Source organism: Raphanus sativus, chromosome 1 (genome assembly GCF_000801105.2).
Source record: "Raphanus sativus cultivar WK10039 chromosome 1, ASM80110v3, whole genome shotgun sequence".
NCBI lineage: Eukaryota > Viridiplantae > Streptophyta > Magnoliopsida > Brassicales > Brassicaceae > Raphanus > Raphanus sativus.
In genome coordinates, this window is record NC_079511.1 from 5367625 (window position 1) to 5386385 (window position 18761).

The window sequence follows — 18761 nt, forward strand, 5'->3', positions numbered from 1 at the left end:
TCCATATTTATTACACCTAATCATTACTACAGTCAGTTCCAAGGTAAGAAAACAAAACATATACGGATCTATCAATCGTTTTAATTTTATGTTGCGTGCATAATAATTTCTGTCTGCAGTCAAGTTTTCTTCTCCTAGAGTTCATCATACTTAAACACCCTTCTTAAGAACATGATTAATTAGAGCGTACATGTACAAAACCTGCAAGGTACAGTCAGATTTGGTCGACGCGAAGTTTAAGTTACCACAGTCAAAAAACTAGTCTAGACTTCAAATAAGCACTTCTTGATCATAAAATCATTACACAATGCATAAACCCCCTATTTACGGTCCATTAAGTTTATCAATGGTCAAAACAAACTATTACATGTTAGATAAAAACCCACCTTCTATGATTTAATATTAAAAAAAGGATAATTATAATCTCATTAATGGTTTCTGTGATCTTTTTCTATCTAGAACAACCTTTCTGCGTCAATTAATGTCTGCAGAAAATCAGAAATCTTTCCACAGTCCCTAATCAATAAATACAACTAATTGATTAACTGCCTAAAAATAACCCCATAAGGATCCCATATACAAATCCTTATTAGTAAAACTTCACTATAGCAAGTATAAAAATACTATAGTACATGATTTGATTATTCGTACTAATTGCTGTATCTGGTATTATTACGAAAATTACGAAACACCGAATCTTTTGGTTAATGAGACCACCAATAATAATTAAATACAAAAAATACAATGGTCATTTTTGTTTGTTTCCGACAAATTAGATATATATATTTACTGTGGCAATAAGTAATAACTACCTATCCTCAACTGGGATTGGTCCAAAGAAAAACATAATTATGTTGACTCAGCGCATTAATAGTAATTTAATATTTATCTTTTTTTTTTCTTTCCTATGAATTTAAACGATTCAGAGAGATGCTCCCTCTCTCTCTCTCTTCTCTGCACACTGCACAAACACAAAATATTACAGACCAACACTGCCTTAAATTGGATCTGTGAGCCCTCTCTCTCTCTCTCTCTGACAATCTCCATTATCTCTCCGCTTTTTAATAAGTATTCAGTCTTTACCTTCTCTACTCATCTCCGAACTTAAGATTCTCCGATCCACACCGGATCTAAAACAAAACTCGTTCGTTCAATATTTTTTTTTGGATCAATGTTATGAATCCTCTTTGCTGCATTGCTCCGGTCTCAATCGATGACCGGACCAACCCGGTTATCGCCAAACCGGCTCCTCCGAATCAGCAACACTCTCATCTAAGCGGTCTCGTCGCACCTAGCAGCAACCACGCTTCCAAGCCGTCTTTCTCAACGCAAGCCTCGTGGATCAGCCAGGATCAGCTCGAGAGGCTCTCTTCCGAGGACGTGGATCTCGAGGGGAAAGACTCTTCCTCAAAGGGAGGTTTCTTCTTCGGAAACGGCGTCGTCGGTGGTGGAGTGGCTGGGATCATGTACAAGTGGGTGAACTACGGGAAAGGGTGGAGAGCGAGGTGGTTCGAGCTCGAAGACGGTGTGCTGTCGTATTACAAGATCCATGGACCTGATAAGATCGTGATGAATCCCGCTAGAGAGAAGGGTGGTGTGAGGGTGATTGGAGAGGAGTCTGTTAGGTACATTAGGAAAGCTAGCTGCGGCGGCAGTAGCAGCAACAAGCTTGGAGCTGGACCTGCTGCTTCTTCAAGGCCTTGTAAACCCTTTGGAGAAGTACATTTAAAGGTAACAATCTTGATTCTTGATCTTTGCATGAAGACTCTATAGATTTTACTCTACTTTTGTTGTTTGTAGGTTTCTTCAATTCGTGCGAGCAAGTCTGATGACAAGAGGCTGACTATATTCACCGGTACGAAGACTCTACACTTACGTTGTGTATGTAGAGAGAACAGAGCGACCTGGGTAGAAGCTTTGCAGGTGGCTAAGGATCTTTTTCCTAGGGTGCCTAGCGGCGACATTTTACCCTGTGAAGATGCGGTTGTTTCCACCGAGAAGCTGCGTGAAAAGTTACTGCAGGAAGGCGTTGGTGAGACGGTGGTTAAAGATTGCGAGACCATTATGCTTTCCGAAGTTTCTAATCTGCAGAACCGGTTGAAGATTCTCACACAGAAACACCTTATACTGCTAGACACTCTGAGACAGTTGGAGGTATGCTTTGGTTTCTTTCCCTATGCACACATTTAAACAGTCACTTACAGTGGACTTAGTGATGTGTAAATCATCTTGTCAGACTGAAAAAATAGAGCTGGAAACTACTGTTGTTGATGAAACAAAGGAGCATGACTCTTGCTGTGGACAGGGAAGAAGATTCAGTGGTTAGTTACTTTTACATATATATGTTTGTGTGGACTCTTTGATAGTGTTGTGTTTTTTTTGACATGATTGTTCTGTCTTCTCCAACAGATTTCTATTCAGTCGTGTCAGAGGTATCTCCAAGCGACTCTGAGGCAGATAACGATAGTCACGATGGAGCAGATGTTGAGTCTGATGAAGATGACGTAGCCTTCTTCGACACAAACGATATCCTATCAGCAGACGCGCTGAGAAGCGCTTCTTATCGAAGCAGAGAAGCTGAAGGCAACGGGTCTATCTACGACAAGGACTCCTTCTTCTCTGACCGCCTGCAAGCTCCCGTTAGGATTCCGCAGTATCCTTACGTGAGGAGAAGGGATAATTTACCAGAGCCGAAGGAGAAGGAGAAGCCGGTTGGACTGTGGTCGATCATCAAAGAAAACATTGGCAAAGACTTGTCTGGAGTTTGTCTCCCCGTTTACTTTAACGAGCCGCTTTCTTCTCTGCAGAAGTGTTTTGAGGATTTGGAGTACTCTTACTTGATAGACAGAGCACTTGAGTGGGGGAAACAGGTTCACTTCTTCTTCTACCAAAACAAACTTGCACTGAACTGAACTTATCCATCTGGCTTATAGTGTGTTTTCTTTGTTTTCAGGGCAATGAGTTGATGAGGCTTCTAAACATTGCAGCTTTCGCTGTCTCTGGCTACGCGTCCACGGAAGGCAGGCAGTGCAAGCCTTTTAATCCTCTACTTGGGGAAACATATGAAGCTGATTACCCTGATAAAGGACTTCGTTTCTTCTCTGAGAAGGCAAGTCAACCAACACATCTTTTACTATTGAAATGAGCTAAATGTTACATTCTAAATTTATTCTGTTGTTTAGGTGAGTCATCATCCAATGATTGTAGCTTGCCACTGTGAGGGACAAGGTTGGAATTTCTGGGGAGACTCAAATATCAAAGGGAAGTTTTGGGGACGGTCCATCCAGCTTGACCCAGTGGGTGTCTTGACACTGAAGTTTGATGATGGGGAGACGTATCAGTGGAGCAAGGTCACCACTTCCATATACAACATCATCCTCGGGAAACTTTACTGCGATCACTATGGAACTATGCGTATCAAAGGCGGTGGCAATTACTCCTGCAGGTTGAAGTTCAAGGAGCAGTCAGTCATAGATCGAAACCCTCGTCAGGTAAATAGAATAGTTTCTTCTTATAATACAGAGAGAACAATAAAAAGTCACCTTTGTTTTTTTTTTGATTTTAAATCATCTTTTCAGGTTCATGGGTTTGTGCAAGACAATAGAACTGGGGAGAAAGTAGCTATATTGATAGGCAAATGGGATGAGGCAATGTACTATGTGTTGGGTGATCCGACCACAAAGCCAAAGGGATACGATCCAATGACTGAAGCTGTGTTACTGTGGGAAAGAGACAAATCTCCTACAAAAACAAGATACAATCTCTCCCCTTTTGCAATCTCTCTTAATGAGATAACTCCCGGGATGATGGACAAACTGCCTCCAACAGATTCAAGATTGAGACCTGACCAGAGACATTTGGAAAACGGGGAATACGAGGCTGCAAATGCTGAGAAACTGAGGCTTGAACAGCTGCAGAGACAGGTACGAAACTAGTATAAATTTTGGTGTATCCAGGTGATATCGTAGACCTTACCTTGATTGATAAGGGCTAGTTTGTTAGTCTAGTTGATGACTAATTGACTATGGTACTGAATGTTGAAGAGTTGTATTTTTGATTTGTTTGGGTGTGGTGGTGTAGGCAAGGAGGCTGCAGGAGAAAGGATGGAAACCGAGATGGTTTGAAAAAGATGAAGAAGGGAATTATCGGTACTTAGGAGGTTACTGGGAAGCAAGAGAGAAGAAAGATTGGGATAAGATTACTGACATTTTCAAGAAGCAGCAACAGCGCAACAGTGTTTCATCTTCGTAATCTTCTCATGTTTTGTTCCTTTATTTGTTCCTTTTTTAAAAATTAATATTATATTGAAAAATCTTCACCATTCCCTCATTGTGCTTCTGTTGAAAATTTGGCCAGAACCTTTGTTGGTGTGTGTGTGTGCGCGCATTATATGTAGATTCTCAATCAGACTTATGGAGATAGTAAATTATCCGATTAGGATTCTGGTTTCTACTAAATTAAAACTTGTGTTAACAAAGGTGATAGATCTACTCAAAGGTCAAAACTGCAGACATAGAACAAAACATATTGATGCAAAAATGAAACAATGTGTTTCGGTTTTGAGACAAAAAGGGTTGAGTTCACTTCTAAGCTTTCCTTCTTATGAACCGGCTTGCACTGAGGCTATTCTTCCTGTGCTCCTTCTGTTCATTGCTGGATCCTTCCCAATTGCCTTTTAGTTTATATATATAGGTCTAAATAAGTGGATACCTTCTTCTGCTTGACGGCAGTCTTGGATTAGTACTTGGTCGTTTCTGATTCTCTGGTTTTGTCGGTTTAGGATTTGATAAATCATGAGAAATATAACATTGTCTGTATCTCACCTTTCATCTTATATGCAATTTTAATAACATTTCATGTTTTATCTCGTACTAACTTGAGTATAGAGAAACATGAAGCTATAAAAATCTTGGATAAATAATTTTACCATCATTCATATAAGATGAAATGTGAGAAACAGACAATGTTTAATTTGTCATAATTGTAGTTGGAGTATATCTTTTAAAAAATGCAATCTTATTTATAGGATAGAAGCAAATAAAAATAAGGCAAATGCATTTACTACAAATAAAGTTAGAAAATTAAAAGTAATGTAACATGTGGTGGTCTGGTAGATACCATAAAAACTCTATAAATTGATATTTGATAAATTAATAAATAAACATGATAAATTAATAAAATTTTCAGGTTCCAAATTAGACTAGACCAGTGTAAAATATGACATAATTGATAAAATAATAAGAATATTTTAAAAATTCTTAGGTAGATATATAGTTCCATTAAAATCATTAATTATAACAATTACCATATTTATACATTTTATATAAGCATACCCAAATTTTTTGTTGTTTATCTTTCTTGAAAATAAATTTTATCTCTAACCTTATCCAGCTATATACAAAAAGTGAATTTGTATTTTACCATTTGTAGTAAGTAAAGTTTGAAACATACATTTTATTAGATGAAGGGCATTGATAGTATTTGGGAGTTTCTAAGTCTTTCTTCAGTATAGTGACTAGTGAGTGAATAGCACCAAGAAAGAAACCTGTAATTCCTTTTGAGTTCTTCTTGTTCTATGTATTTTCTTCATTGTCCAATAAACACACAATTCGCATTTGTCATCCAAAACCTGTACGTTCCGCCAATACTGTTTGACAATATATTTAAATGATCCAAGCACTGTATGTTAATTCTAAACGGTTTCACTTCTGTTTCAGTATAACGAATATCGAAAAATAAAAGACTTTATAACTATAAGGTCATGTCACCAAAGACATGAGCGAACATTTTGCATTTATAGGAGCATTCTTTGCGCATATTGCCAACACACAAATTTCATTGTCAATATGAACCTAAACCTTTCGTGTTTCACAAGAAACTTGAATCTTCTTGAAATAGACCCACTTAAAGCTAACTGTCTCCAGAAGACAGCCACAAAAGTGGTGTTCTTAAGCCAAAACATAAAACGCACGAATACTAAATTTACTCTTTCAGTCATTTCACTTTTACATCAAACGAAAACTTCACAAAATAGAGAGAGCTTATCAGAATGTCTGAAGCCTCTTCCATGTCTTTAACAGAGAGAATTTACAATCATCTTTGCCTCTTCGATGTTTCTCTCGCGTTGTTAGGACTGTTTGTTTTCTGTTGCGTGCGTGAGAAGTTAGCCAAGAAGCCAGGGCCAACGTCATGGCCAGTGTTCGGTGTCACTCCAGAGTTCTTCTTCAACAGGAACGATGTCTACGGTTGGGTCACAAGGTGTTTAAAAACATGTCGAGGTACATTTCCTTACCGCGGAATCTGGCTCGGTGGTTCTTACGGAGCAGTGACATGTGTTCCCGCTAACGTTGAGTACATGCTCAAGACCAACTTCAAGAACTTCCCCAAAGGCGTCTACTTCAACGAAAGGTTCAACGATCTTCTCGAGGACGGTATCTTTAACGCTGATCACGAATCTTGGAAGGAGCAAAGACGGATCATCATCACAGAAATGCATTCGACTCGGTTTGTGGAGCATTCTTTTCAGACAACGCAAGATTTGGTGAGGGAGAAGTTGTTGAATGTGATGGAGAGTTTCTCAAAGTCTCAAGAGTCTTTTGATCTCCAAGATGTGCTCTTGCGCTTGACGTTTGACAACATCTGCATCGCTGGTCTTGGTGACAACCCGGGAACTCTGGATTCTGATCTTCCTCTTGTCACATTTGCTCAAGCTTTCGAAGAAGCAACTGAATCTACTCTTTTTAGGTTCATGATTCCTCCTTTTGTGTGGAAGACTATGAGGTTCTTGGACATAGGGTATGAGAAAGGTCTGAGGAAAGCTGTTGAGGTGGTCCATGAGTTTGTAGACAAGATGGTCGTTGAACGTATCTGCAAACTCAAGGAGGAGAAAACGTTAGGGAACAGATCAGACGTCCTCTCGAGAATCATCGAGATAGAAAGTCACAAGAAGAGCGATGAGAAAGATCCTTCTATAGTCAAGTTTTTCAGACAGTTCTGCACGAGTTTCATCTTAGCTGGGAGAGACACGAGTTCAGTTGCACTTACATGGTTCTTTTGGGTTATCACTAGACATCCAGAGGTTGAAAACAAAATCATCAGCGAGGTCAGAGAGATCTTGAGACAGAGAGGAGGAGATCATCAAACTAGTCTCTTCACGGTCAAGGAACTAAACGACATGGTGTATCTACAAGCAGCACTCTCGGAAACAATGAGACTTTACCCTCCAATCCCAATGGAGATGAAACAAGCCATTGAAGACGATGTGTTCCCTGATGGGACGTTTCTAAGTAAAGGTTCAAGGGTTTACTTTGCGATATATGCCATGGGAAGGATGGAATCGATATGGGGGAAAGACTGTGAGGTGTTCAGACCAGAGAGATGGATACAAGCAGGGAGTTTCGTGAGCGACGACCAGTTTAAATACGTTGTGTTTAATGCTGGGCCAAGGCTTTGTTTAGGGAAGACATTTGCTTACTTGCAGATGAAGACAGTCGCTGCTTCAGTCTTGTTGAGGTACTCGGTCAAGGTTGATCCAGATCATGTTGTTGTCCCTAGAGTAACGACAACTTTGTACATGAAGCATGGTCTTAAGGTGACCATCTCGCCAAGGTCGCTGGAAGGGAAGAGGTAAATATTCCACGTGGCATATCATGGAGAAGTTGTTACTAGCTAGAGCCATGTTCATTGCAAGAGATAACACTTGATAGAGGAATTTGCCCTTCTCTTGTAGTAGTATCAAAAACTGCAATGTAACAACTCTAACTTCAGTTTATATATTTTCATTTATGCAATTTTTCTTTTTAATAATTCAAATAATTTACTGAAAGATGATTTTTTTATAGAATATATATATATTAAGGAATGAAATTATACAAGAGATATATTCTAACGTTTTCTTGATTATTAATTTTTCTAATTAAAAGGAAGACTAAACTAATCTAATAGGTTTGCAAGTCAAATTAAAGAGCTTTAAGCAATTCCGACTTGGGAGACAAATTCTCCAACTTTTTGTACAGTCTCGAGCCCTTCAATGGCCTGGTGGCTTTAATGATCTTGAACCACTGGCTCATTGGCTCACAAGAACTGTCCTTACTGAGACACTTGCAGGCATTAGCCACCACATTGTTGGTTGCGTCCACGTCAAGGCAAATAGAGGTGTTGTTACTTGCTGTCGAAGCTAAGTGCATCTTAGAGGCTGAGATAGTCTGCCATACCGAACCGGGACTCGAACAACTCGTCTTATTCATCGTAACCCTATTTCCTGGTCCGTTTCTCTGTAAACACAAAGGCTGGTCTTTGATTCGTAGTGTTTGCTTAGTGTAGCTCCATGGTTCGGAACTGTTGCATGGACCAAGAGTAAGCATTGTCGTGTCATTGAGAGACCGTACAAGACAGAATCCGGTATATGGGTGGAAAACCAGATTGTAAGCATCAGTTGAAGGGCCCGGTCCTAGTAAACCAAATCGAACAAAAAAAAATTAGTGAATGAAGCAAATCTTGTTTAATCTTATAAGTAGCTTTGGCTATGTGTGCACCTTGAAGCTGAGATTGAAGAAGAGTGATCTTTTGCAAGAAACTCGAGTTTCGAACGCTAACCCAATCCGAATCCAACACACCATAATACTCAACCAAACCGACCTTGCCTTCTCTTAAGTAATAGCTCCCGGTAAGAGCCCATAACGACCAATCGACATCATTACCGGCCGCCCAACTACTTACACATCCGAAATAGCGATTATCATCTGCGTTTCCTCCCCTTTCGTCTATACCAAACTCGCTGAGGAACAAGGGAAAGCCTTTGTCAAGGAGAAACTCGCCACCGTTTCTTATCCGGTTTAGAACCTGACCGCATATATCGTTAGGGTTATTGGTCGCCCAGTTTCCGTCACTAAAAGAGTACCAATGGAGCTCGAACACGAGTTTTTTGGTGAAGGTTAGTTTTACGGGTCGTGACCTAACGAAAGAGAGATCGGCGTCGAAACTGAGACCGGACAGGATTACAAGTACGTTCTTGTTTGCTGCATGAACTGCTTCCGCTCCTTGTTGCATATACCTATACGTACATTGAAAGGAAAACATTCGATTTATTTAATTAATAATAGTTATAACGAAGAGTACAATTAAAACAACTTCCGTTTGTTCAAGGTCAACTTTCAACCTAAAACTTTGATTTTTAGAACAAATTTTTAAATCATCGACAAATCCAAGAAAACAAACATGCATGTTCTGTATACATATGCCTAATCAATTAGTTTTTTACTAACGTACTGTATTTTAGGAAAGTTCATTAAATTTGTTATAAATATATAGTATTTTAAGAGAAAAATCTAAAAATAAAAAGGCTAAACATATTTTAAAGAGTTTTTACTTGCTAAACTTTAGAACTAAATTTTGATGCAATACATGATATGTATGCATAGCGTAAATAATAGTAATCTTACTTGAACCAGTCGTTTGCGTTTTGTTTAGGCCCTCTAAGTTCATTCCTTAGACTCATGCCAACGACATTGGAGACGCCGTCGAACGTCGCTGCCATTTTACTCAAAGCGGCAGTCCATTCGGTGGGATCGAAGAACTTGTCACCGAAAAAACCGTTACCATCGTTGTTGGCGCAGCACCATCCTGGTTTGGTTAGGTGGTTGTCTAATATAACCATCACGTCATTGTCTCCTAATGTAGTAACCACCATCTGCCCAAAAGGAAAATAAGCTCATATCATCATCGACATTTCATTTTCACTTTTCTATTATAGGATTGCGGTTTCGGTTAACATTGGTGATTTTTAGATATATCACGGGTTTTTAATATTTTCATGGCATGTGATGTTTCCACTATGCCATTGCTTCTATAGACCTGCCTTGTTACACCTATTTTTTTTACATTTTTGAAAAAAATATATATAAATTCACTAATTAGTGAATCGTCATTCGTAAGTTTGATAACATCCGTAAGACAAATTATCTACAGTATACGAAAGATAGGTTTGATATAAAATGCTAATGTTGCAAAGTTTGGTTGAGTGTTTGATGATACATGATATAGGAGATGCAACTTAGTATATGAGAATAAAGATTAATTAGATCATCGAAAGAAATAAAAACGATGTGTTGTGAAATTTAGATTCGGATCAATATTGATGTTTTGCAGTTTCAAGAACCTTAGTCGCTATGTAGTCTCACCTCCAAACGAGGGTTTAAAAATCAGGTACAAAGACTCAATCCTTCATTAAATAACTTACCAACTTCTGGGTACAAATATGATTCACATCGATTCTATGCATGTTGCATTATACACGCATTAAGAATAGAACAAGTCCATGAGAATAAAATTAGATCATGTGACAGAAAAGGCAAAAGGCCAAACAAACGTCACGAGTGTTATGTGTTCTTAAGTTACATATTAACTTCATTTACCCACTACCAAACAATTTTTAATTAAGAAATTGACGATCGACATATTTCAGCATACACCTGATTCCTGGATATTTTGTTTGATAACAATTCCCAACCAGACCCCAACAAGATTTGATTGAAGATTTTGTTTATGTAAAGTTTCCCACAAGAGTTGACGTGTTCTTTAGACATTTAGGTTCTTCTACAATTTTAATACGTGTAGTTAGTTTGATAAGCCACATCGAAACTTGAAATTCATTCTTCTTTGAAACGGAATTTTAAATATTAAATTAATTGAACTTTGGAAATTTGTTGAACTGTTTCATTTTAATTTTTAGATTGTGCCATCCTACATGCCCTTTTAGTTTAAGACTATCTACGATTCATGTGCACAAAAACCTTCTGAGTTGGGAATACTAAAGAGTTGTAAAAGTCTCTTAGGTTTTTATAACTCTTTCTTTGCTTGCATTATGTACCCAACCTTTCCAAACTATGTGATCTAACAAATCACATCTTGTTTTTTTAATTTGAAAGCTTTTTTACAAAAAAAACTATATACGATTCATATCAAGAAACAAATTAAGAAAAGCAGAAAAAGATAAAAGAAAGACTATAACACAAAAGCTCTTAACCTAAAAGACATATATATATATATATATATATATACTCTCTGTTTCTGTATGTGTCATTTTCTTTGTACGGATGATATTGATTTGTTTTTACAACTTCAGTAGATGATATGCTTTATAAACTGCATTGAATATGAACGACACTTATGATTTCTCAACGACACTTATATGAAACAGGTATATATCATATTCATTTGTAAATGAGGACCCAGGATGCATCTTATGTTTCAAGCATTCAAAAGAAGGACCATTTCATCTTATTCAATGTATCATTCGAATGGATTGTCGAGGTAAAACGATGGAATTAATAGCTAGTTTATATATTTCGAACTTGACATATTTCTTATAATTAGCAGAAACGGATTTTATATGTTCACATGACACATGAAAAAGGATGTACTAGGACACGTACGTTGCTTATGCATATATACGATATATATACTATTTGCAGTTAAATATTCAAGTCATCTTAGTATAAAACCTATACTTTCAGTAAAAAAAAAAAGAAAACACTTTTCGAAATTTTCATCAGAATTCAGTCTCGAATACATTAATTTCCTTGTGAGTCAATTCAAATGTAAGTTTCTCAAAATAAAATTAAAAACTCATATTTATTGTAAAAAACATATAACCGACACAATTTTGGAAGTGAAAAGATTGGGAAGTTAGTAAAAGAGTACCTTGAAAGCTTCAATGAGGGAGATATCAATAATGGAGGGGTTGTTAGTTTGGAAGCCAACAATGTCATCTTTAAGACCAAGGCTTTGAAAAGATTGTCTCACTGTGACATTATTAGCCAATGTCTCATTAGTCATCAAATCCAACGCCCAAGTTAACCTAACACAATTGAAACCCATTTCAACTATCTTCTTGGCCACAACGTCCACCGGTTGCTTGCTCAGCCCTTCAGCCACCACGGGCTGGAGGTGCGACGGCCAGTTTACACACGCTAGCTTCACTCGTTGGCCGTTCTCGTCGACAATCCAACGGGAGCTTGTGGAGAGTGGATAAGCCATGTTTGGGACGGTGTGTTGTGCAATGAATGAGAAACAGAAGAATGGGAGAAAGCAAAACATGTGTTTTGGCTCTTTTCTTGTCATTGCTTGTATGAAGTTGTGTTTTCTTGTTTCTCTTGTGTGTTGGACAATCATTTAACAAGAGTCTTATTTATAGAGAGAGGGCTGAGAAGTAAATGTCTCTGCTCTTAAAATATGTTCTTCCTTTACTGTTCATAAATCATAAATTATAAGTTATGTTTTACCAACTTTTTTACGTTAATACCTCTTGGCTTCCTCTCCGTGTTAACTGTAACCAACGTTTGATATATTGGTATATAAATTTTTTCTAGCATGAGCTTTCTTAGAGTACCTGAAACGTATGTAGCTGGTGTCATTATCACAAGTATGAGAAGTCTCATAAAGCTAAAACTCAACACATTACAAGATTCCAAATATTCATAACCATTATATTCAAAAAAACAAATATTCATAACCATCTAGCTATCATGAATATGATACTCCCACCAAATATCCTATACTTGAAAATGAAACGTCGCTAACTATAAGAAAAAACTAGAATGCGTGTAACGTGTAACGGTTCTAACTAAAATCCGTGTGAGCATCTACAGATAAAATAGCCGTTTCATCCCCTGAAAATAGGTATCGAACAGGCATCTACGTGAGCAGTATATCCACCGCACCGTCTTTCAATTAATTCAAATCAAATATTTAGTAATCGTTCAAACAACAAATCAAAGTTAAAAAACAACATGTATTAAATGTCACTTTCGATGATCAAAATTAATGAACCATATTGATAATTGTACATTCCATTCTTTCGCATGTCATGCTAATTTTCCAGAAGAAATATCAATATTTAAAATGACGATGACTTTTTTTTCGCTGCATATTAATTAATTATATTAGATGTTTATATGGAAAACTTGGTATATGTGAATATAATAAATCAATGAAGAAAAAAATCGAACCTTATTTTTTCAGTATTACTCACTACATTTCAAAATAATATACTATGTTTTAATTTTTCACACTTTTTAATAAAACATATTAAAATTCAGTTATAAATGTATATTTTGTGTAGTTTTGTATTTTTATATTTTGAAACCAATAAGACTTTACAAAATATAATTAATGCTTTTAAATTTCATAATTTTTCAAAAAAAAAATCATAACTTTCATTATTATTTGATAAAAATTGCATCGATAATATAAAAATATATCTTTTTAAAACAATTTTTTTTTCTAAAACATGCATTTTTTTTAAACCAAACGTGTATTATTCTCTGAATCAAGAAGACTAGTTAACATCTACAACGCTTGAGTTTTTCAACTCAATGTCTACGTTGATATACGTAATTAATGTCTACGTATACAAAACCAAATGCAGTTACCAACGATCTGAATCCATTTACTTGTTTAGTTTTTTTTTTAGTTTTTTTTCTTTTTAAATGTAATAGTGCCATTTATTTATGTGAGCTGTTATACAATTACTTTAGCATTGTACATCACTACTTTGTAAACCCCCTTCCCCACTATATGTACATCTATAAATTCAGAAAAATAGTACAGAGTCGAGATATATAACTTTGAACGCAGTTTAATTTTATTCCAAGATAAAATTAGTCTCAAGTAATATCGGTAACACTTTTTTTACAAGTTAAGAGAGACTTGAAAGACTGTTAAAGTTTAAACCTACGTCCAAGTAAATACTTCTTTTGGTGATTTGTGTAACACAAGATTCCCTAAACTAATACTTTTTTTTTTGTTTTTAAAGAAAGAGAAACAATTTATTATAATTTTGAAAAATCACAACTTACGTAGCTTACTTGAAGTTTGATACCTTTTTTGTTTTTTCTAAAAGTGAACCATTCGTTTCTGATTTTCCCTTTTTGAAAATTTGATTTAAACCGAGCGGTTATTCATAATCGCCGGTTCTTTCCCTCTCTCTTTTGGTTCTTCTAGATGCTAGCGATAATCAGAGCAGCTGAAGAAGCAAAGAAAGAAGTTGAGAGGAAAGCAGCTGAAAAGATGATTGTGACAGAGAGAGAGAGAGTTGGTGCTGCGGGGAGTAAAATTATAGGAACAAGGCCTCAGATCAAGATGTAAAGCCCATAGTGAAGAGTGAGTCTCAGCCCATTCAACAGGCCTCTGCAAACGCCAAAGACATCGTTCTGTACTCTGTTTCGGTAGAGGACTTTGAGACTGTCTCATGGCATTTGGAGGACCATGAAATCAGTAAACCGACGTGTCTCTTTACAACCGGCCCAGTCACTATCACTATAGCAAAGTAGAGTAGATGTTGTATTCTTCGGGTCGTGGTTACACTTACTTTACGTTGTTGTAACATGTGATCACCATGTCACATCAATTTTTGAAAAACCAGACACAAGAAGCTCAGCTAAGGAAACACAATATAATGTTTAATTTTGAGTGTTTTTGTAATGAATATGAACTGTATTGACTTTATTAACGTACAAGGTAGAGTTTATATACAAGAGAGTAACCTAGATATCTTAGGAAACGATAAGTACAAATACAATATATGTCATTATCTATAACTACTTATCATTATCTCTATACCCCCCCCTCAAGTTGGCGGGAGACGTCGAGAATCCCCAACTTGGACAGCAAGTAAACAAATGTAGGAGTAGGCAAAGCTTTGGTAAGAATATCTGCAGGTTGCTCCTTAGTAGTGATATGTTCAGTAGTGATTAGCTTAGCTTTGACAGCATCACGAACTTGATGACAATCACGCTCCATATGTTTAGTCTTCTCATGAAATACAGGATTTGCAGCTATGTAGATCGCGGATTTGCTGTCGCAGAATAAGCGCATAGGCTCCTTGTGATCGATGCCAAATGTTACAAGCACCTGTTTGACCCATTTCAGTTCGCGTAGAGCATAAGCCATCGAACGATACTCTGCTTCAGCAGAGGAGGCGGAGACGACGTCCTGTTTCTTAGCCTTCCAAGTGACAGGAGAGTTGCCAAGTAGAACTATGTATGCACTGATAGAACGCCTAGAAAGAGAACATGAACCCCAATCAGCGTCGCAATAGGCTGTGACTCGGAGATCAGAATCTGAACGGAGAAGAACACCTTGAGACAGAGACCCTTTCAGATATCGCACCACTCTTAACGCGGCGTCCCAATGAGGTTGTAGAGGAGAATGCATGAACTGACACAGGATGTGGACCGAGTAGCACAGCTCAAGACGAGTAAAAGTAAGGTAGATCAATCTTCCAATGAGGCGCCGATAGGCTTTAACATCGGAGACGGGAGGACCATCTGCTGTTAAAAGCTTGTGATTAAGCTCCATAGGAGTGGAGGCAGGTTTACAACCAAGAAGACCTGTCTCAGTAACAATGTCAAGGGCATACTTTCTTTGAGAAAGGAAAATTCCATCGCTACTACGAGCTACTTCAATGCCAAGAAAATACTTGAGTTTGCCGAGATCCTTCATATGAAAACAAGTACCAAGATAAGCCTTGAACTTATGCAGAGTAGAGAGATTGTTGCAGACTATAACGAAGTCGTCAACGTAAACTAGAATGTGCAGATCAATATTGCCTCGTATAAATGCGAAATGGGAGTAGTCAGAATGACTCTGTTCAAAGCCATAGGAGAGTAGAGCATCGCTAAGTTTGGAGAACCAACACCTAGGTGCCTGTTTAAGTCCATAGATGGACTTCCGAAGACGACCAACCTTAGTCGGATCAGAGCCTTGAAAACCAGGAGGCAAGCGCATATAAACTTCTTCCTGGAGATCACCATGTAAGAACGCATTATGGACGTCCATTTGGTGAACTTCCCACTTCCTAGCAGCGGCTATCTGTAGTAGAATACGGACAGTAGACGGTTTAGCAACAGGAGCAAAAGTTTCTTTGTAATCAATCCCCTCCTTTTGTTTGTTACCACAAGCGACCAGGCGAGATTTGTGTCTAGATATAGTACCATCAGGATTGTATTTATTTTTGTAGACCCACATGCTAATGATGCATTTCTTGCCAGGAGGAAGAGACGTAACATCCCAAGTACCGTTCTCAATATGCGCAGCGTGTTCATCAGACATAGAGTTACGCCATACTTCATGTTGGACAGCTTCATTGTATGAACGCGGTTCGACAGCTAGAGTAACCGCTGCAACAAAAGCTCTGTGGCTATCCGAGAAAGTAACGTCAGACAAATAATCGGTGATGGGGTAGAGAGTGTTACCTGGAGCCGTAGTACAAGAACCGTTATCAGAGACAGGTGGAGATTGAGAAGAGTGTGTATTAGGAGTGTAGATTGCATGAGCAATGTAGTTCTTAAGAAGAACCGAAGGTTTTCTTTCTCGATGACCACGACCAAGTACAACAGGGAGACCTGGAGAAGGAGGTTCAGTAGGAGGTATAGAGGGTAGAACTCTAGTAGGAGAAACAGGTGGTGTGTGAGAAGGAGAAACAGAGGTAACGGGGGTGGTAGCTGATGGAACTGTCATCGGAGAGGTAGGAGTAGAGGTTGCAGCAGGAATAGAAGTAGGAGTAGTTGTAGCAGGAATAGCGGAAGCATTAGGTATATTAGCAGAGGTAGTAGTAATCGCAACAGGGGGAGTAGAGACAGAGTTCATATTGTCCTGTTGCTGCCGTTCCGTAGGCGCAATAGAGGTAGAAGGTACCGATGTAGGAGGAACTAATGGCGGAAACGAAGGAGTTGTGGTGATGGTAGAAGTAGGTAGAGACGAGGGAAGAAGCCAATCATCAAAGTAATCATCTGTTTGGGCAAGAGGAGGAGAGACATGTAACTGGTCATCAAAACCAGGAAACTCTGTTTCAACAAATGTGACGTCGCGGCTTGTAAAGAAGTCGTTTGTGTCCAAGTCATAGAGGTTCCACGCCTTCTTGCCGTAAGGATAGCCGACGAATAGGCATCTACGACTACGAGAACTGAACTTATCTTTAGTTTTAGAACGAGTATGCGCGTAGCACAAGCAACCGAAGACCCGAAGAGCCTCGTAGTTAGGAGGTGAACCGAAGAGAGCTTCATAAGGAGACTTTCCCTGGAGTAGACGAGTCGGAGTCCTATTGATTAAATGAGCTGCCGTGAGAACACTCTGACCCCAAAAGCTGACCGGAAGACGAGCTTGGAAAAGACATGCGCGTGCTACATTAAGAATATGTCTATGTTTTCTCTCGACGCGGCCATTTTGCTGAGGTGTGTCAACGCAGGAAGTCTGTAACTGAATGCCTTGTGAACGAAAGTAAGCTTTAAGAACCATGAATTCAGTACCGTTGTCTGTTCGGACAGTCTTAACAGGCTTGTCAAACTGTCGGACAGACATAGCGCAGAAATTTTGTAGTAAGCTAGCAACTTGTGATTTCTCCAGCATTAAGTAAAGCCAAACTGATCGTGAGAAATCATCAACAACAGTAAGAAAGTAAACAGAGCCGCAAGAAGCAGGAGTTCGATAGGGACCCCATACATCACAGTGAATAAGTGCAAAAGGTTCTGAAGCTTTATTGAAACTTTCTTTAAAACTGTCACGAGTTTGCTTAGCACGAAAACAAATATCACACGGACTTGTGTGTTCGAAATTAAACTGAAAACCATCTAAAACCGGTAAAGAAGATAACACTTGGTAGGAAGGGTGTCCAAGTCGACGATGCCAAAGGACTGAAGAAGACTGTTTCTCTGCGCCAGTACGATGTGCTCGAGCAACTGTAACACCCGTGAAGTAATACACACCCTCTCGTTCCTCACCTGCTCCAATCAGGGTCCTCGTAAAACGGTCCTGTAAAACACAAAGAGTATCAGTAAAGATAGCGATACAACCCGTTTGTCTGAGGAGTTTAGAAACTGAGATCAAGGTGCAATCGAAATCAGGAACATATAGAACATCAAATAAGGAATAGTCTGTGCTAAGACGTAGTGTTCCTGATCGTGTTGCATGAGTTGCACGACCATTCGGGAACCTAACAGAGGAAGGAAGTATATCACGAATATCATGCAATAGACTTATATCGCCAGTCATGTGATGAGAGGCGCCTGTGTCAATAATAACATCTGTTAACTTAGTTTTACCAGACATCTTATCGGTAGAGAGTTGAGTTTGTTGACTCTGTAGGAGTGCAATGAGAGAAGCTATCTGTTCAGATGAAGCTGTCGCATTGCCTGAGAAAGCGGGTGCAGGAGGACGAGAATTAGAGCGTCCACGACCACGTCCGGAGGTAGTTGATCGTCCGCCACGACCACGAGAAGTAGAAGACTGAGCAGAGCGTTGTTGCTCATTGTACCAGTCGGGATAACCATGCAGTAGAAAGCACTCGGAGGACTCATGACCCTTGCGATTGCAGTGTGTACAGAAGCGGTTTGGATCACGGTTCCGGGTTGCAGAAGAAGAAACAGTCGGTGTTGACTCTGTTTTAGCCGAAAAACCGATGATGTCTTGATTTATCTCAGAAGATCGAGTAGTGAGAATGGTCTGTTCAGCCCGTATCACTCGAGAATAAACGGAGTTGAGATCAGGAAGTGGATCTTCATCGATAATTTGAGAGCGAATGGCGCTAAACCGAGATGCATCAAGTCCGAATAAGAACTTATGAACTCTGGCGTCTTCTTTCTCTTTCTCAATAGTAGTAGAAGCAGTGCAGGTGCATGGTTGAGTAGTTTGGAAGTTCTGTAACTCCTCCCATAGTTTAGAAAGCCGGCCATAATATTGCAAGACAGTATCTCCGTTCTGTTTGC

General features: G+C 38.6%; 3 protein-coding genes across 3 annotated transcripts; 2 read left to right on the forward strand and 1 right to left on the reverse strand.

Moving 5' to 3' along the window:
* The first annotated feature begins 919 nt into the window (after positions 1 to 919).
* LOC130510478 (oxysterol-binding protein-related protein 1D) lies at positions 920 to 4434 on the forward strand. The gene is made up of 8 exons (XM_057006821.1): positions 920 to 1731; positions 1801 to 2154; positions 2237 to 2321; positions 2410 to 2870; positions 2954 to 3109; positions 3183 to 3491; positions 3579 to 3923; positions 4081 to 4434. The coding sequence occupies exons 1-8, from the start codon at positions 1177 to 1179 to the stop codon at positions 4249 to 4251; spliced, it is 2436 nt and encodes an 811-aa protein (XP_056862801.1). The 5' UTR covers positions 920 to 1176; the 3' UTR covers positions 4252 to 4434.
* Positions 4435 to 5848: 1414 nt separating this feature from the next.
* On the forward strand, positions 5849 to 7677 carry LOC130510487 (cytochrome P450 86B1-like). The gene has a single exon (XM_057006843.1). The coding sequence runs from the start codon at positions 6050 to 6052 to the stop codon at positions 7628 to 7630; it is 1581 nt and encodes a 526-aa protein (XP_056862823.1). The 5' UTR covers positions 5849 to 6049; the 3' UTR covers positions 7631 to 7677.
* A 143-nt stretch (positions 7678 to 7820) lies between these two features.
* LOC130510482 (glycosyl hydrolase 5 family protein-like) lies at positions 7821 to 12208 on the reverse strand. Its single transcript, XM_057006834.1, has 4 exons — positions 11701 to 12208; positions 9441 to 9688; positions 8535 to 9052; positions 7821 to 8449 (listed from the first exon to the last, which is right to left on the reverse strand). The coding sequence occupies exons 1-4, from the start codon at positions 12169 to 12171 to the stop codon at positions 7959 to 7961; spliced, it is 1728 nt and encodes a 575-aa protein (XP_056862814.1). The 5' UTR covers positions 12172 to 12208; the 3' UTR covers positions 7821 to 7958.
* Positions 12209 to 18761: the final 6553 nt, after the last annotated feature.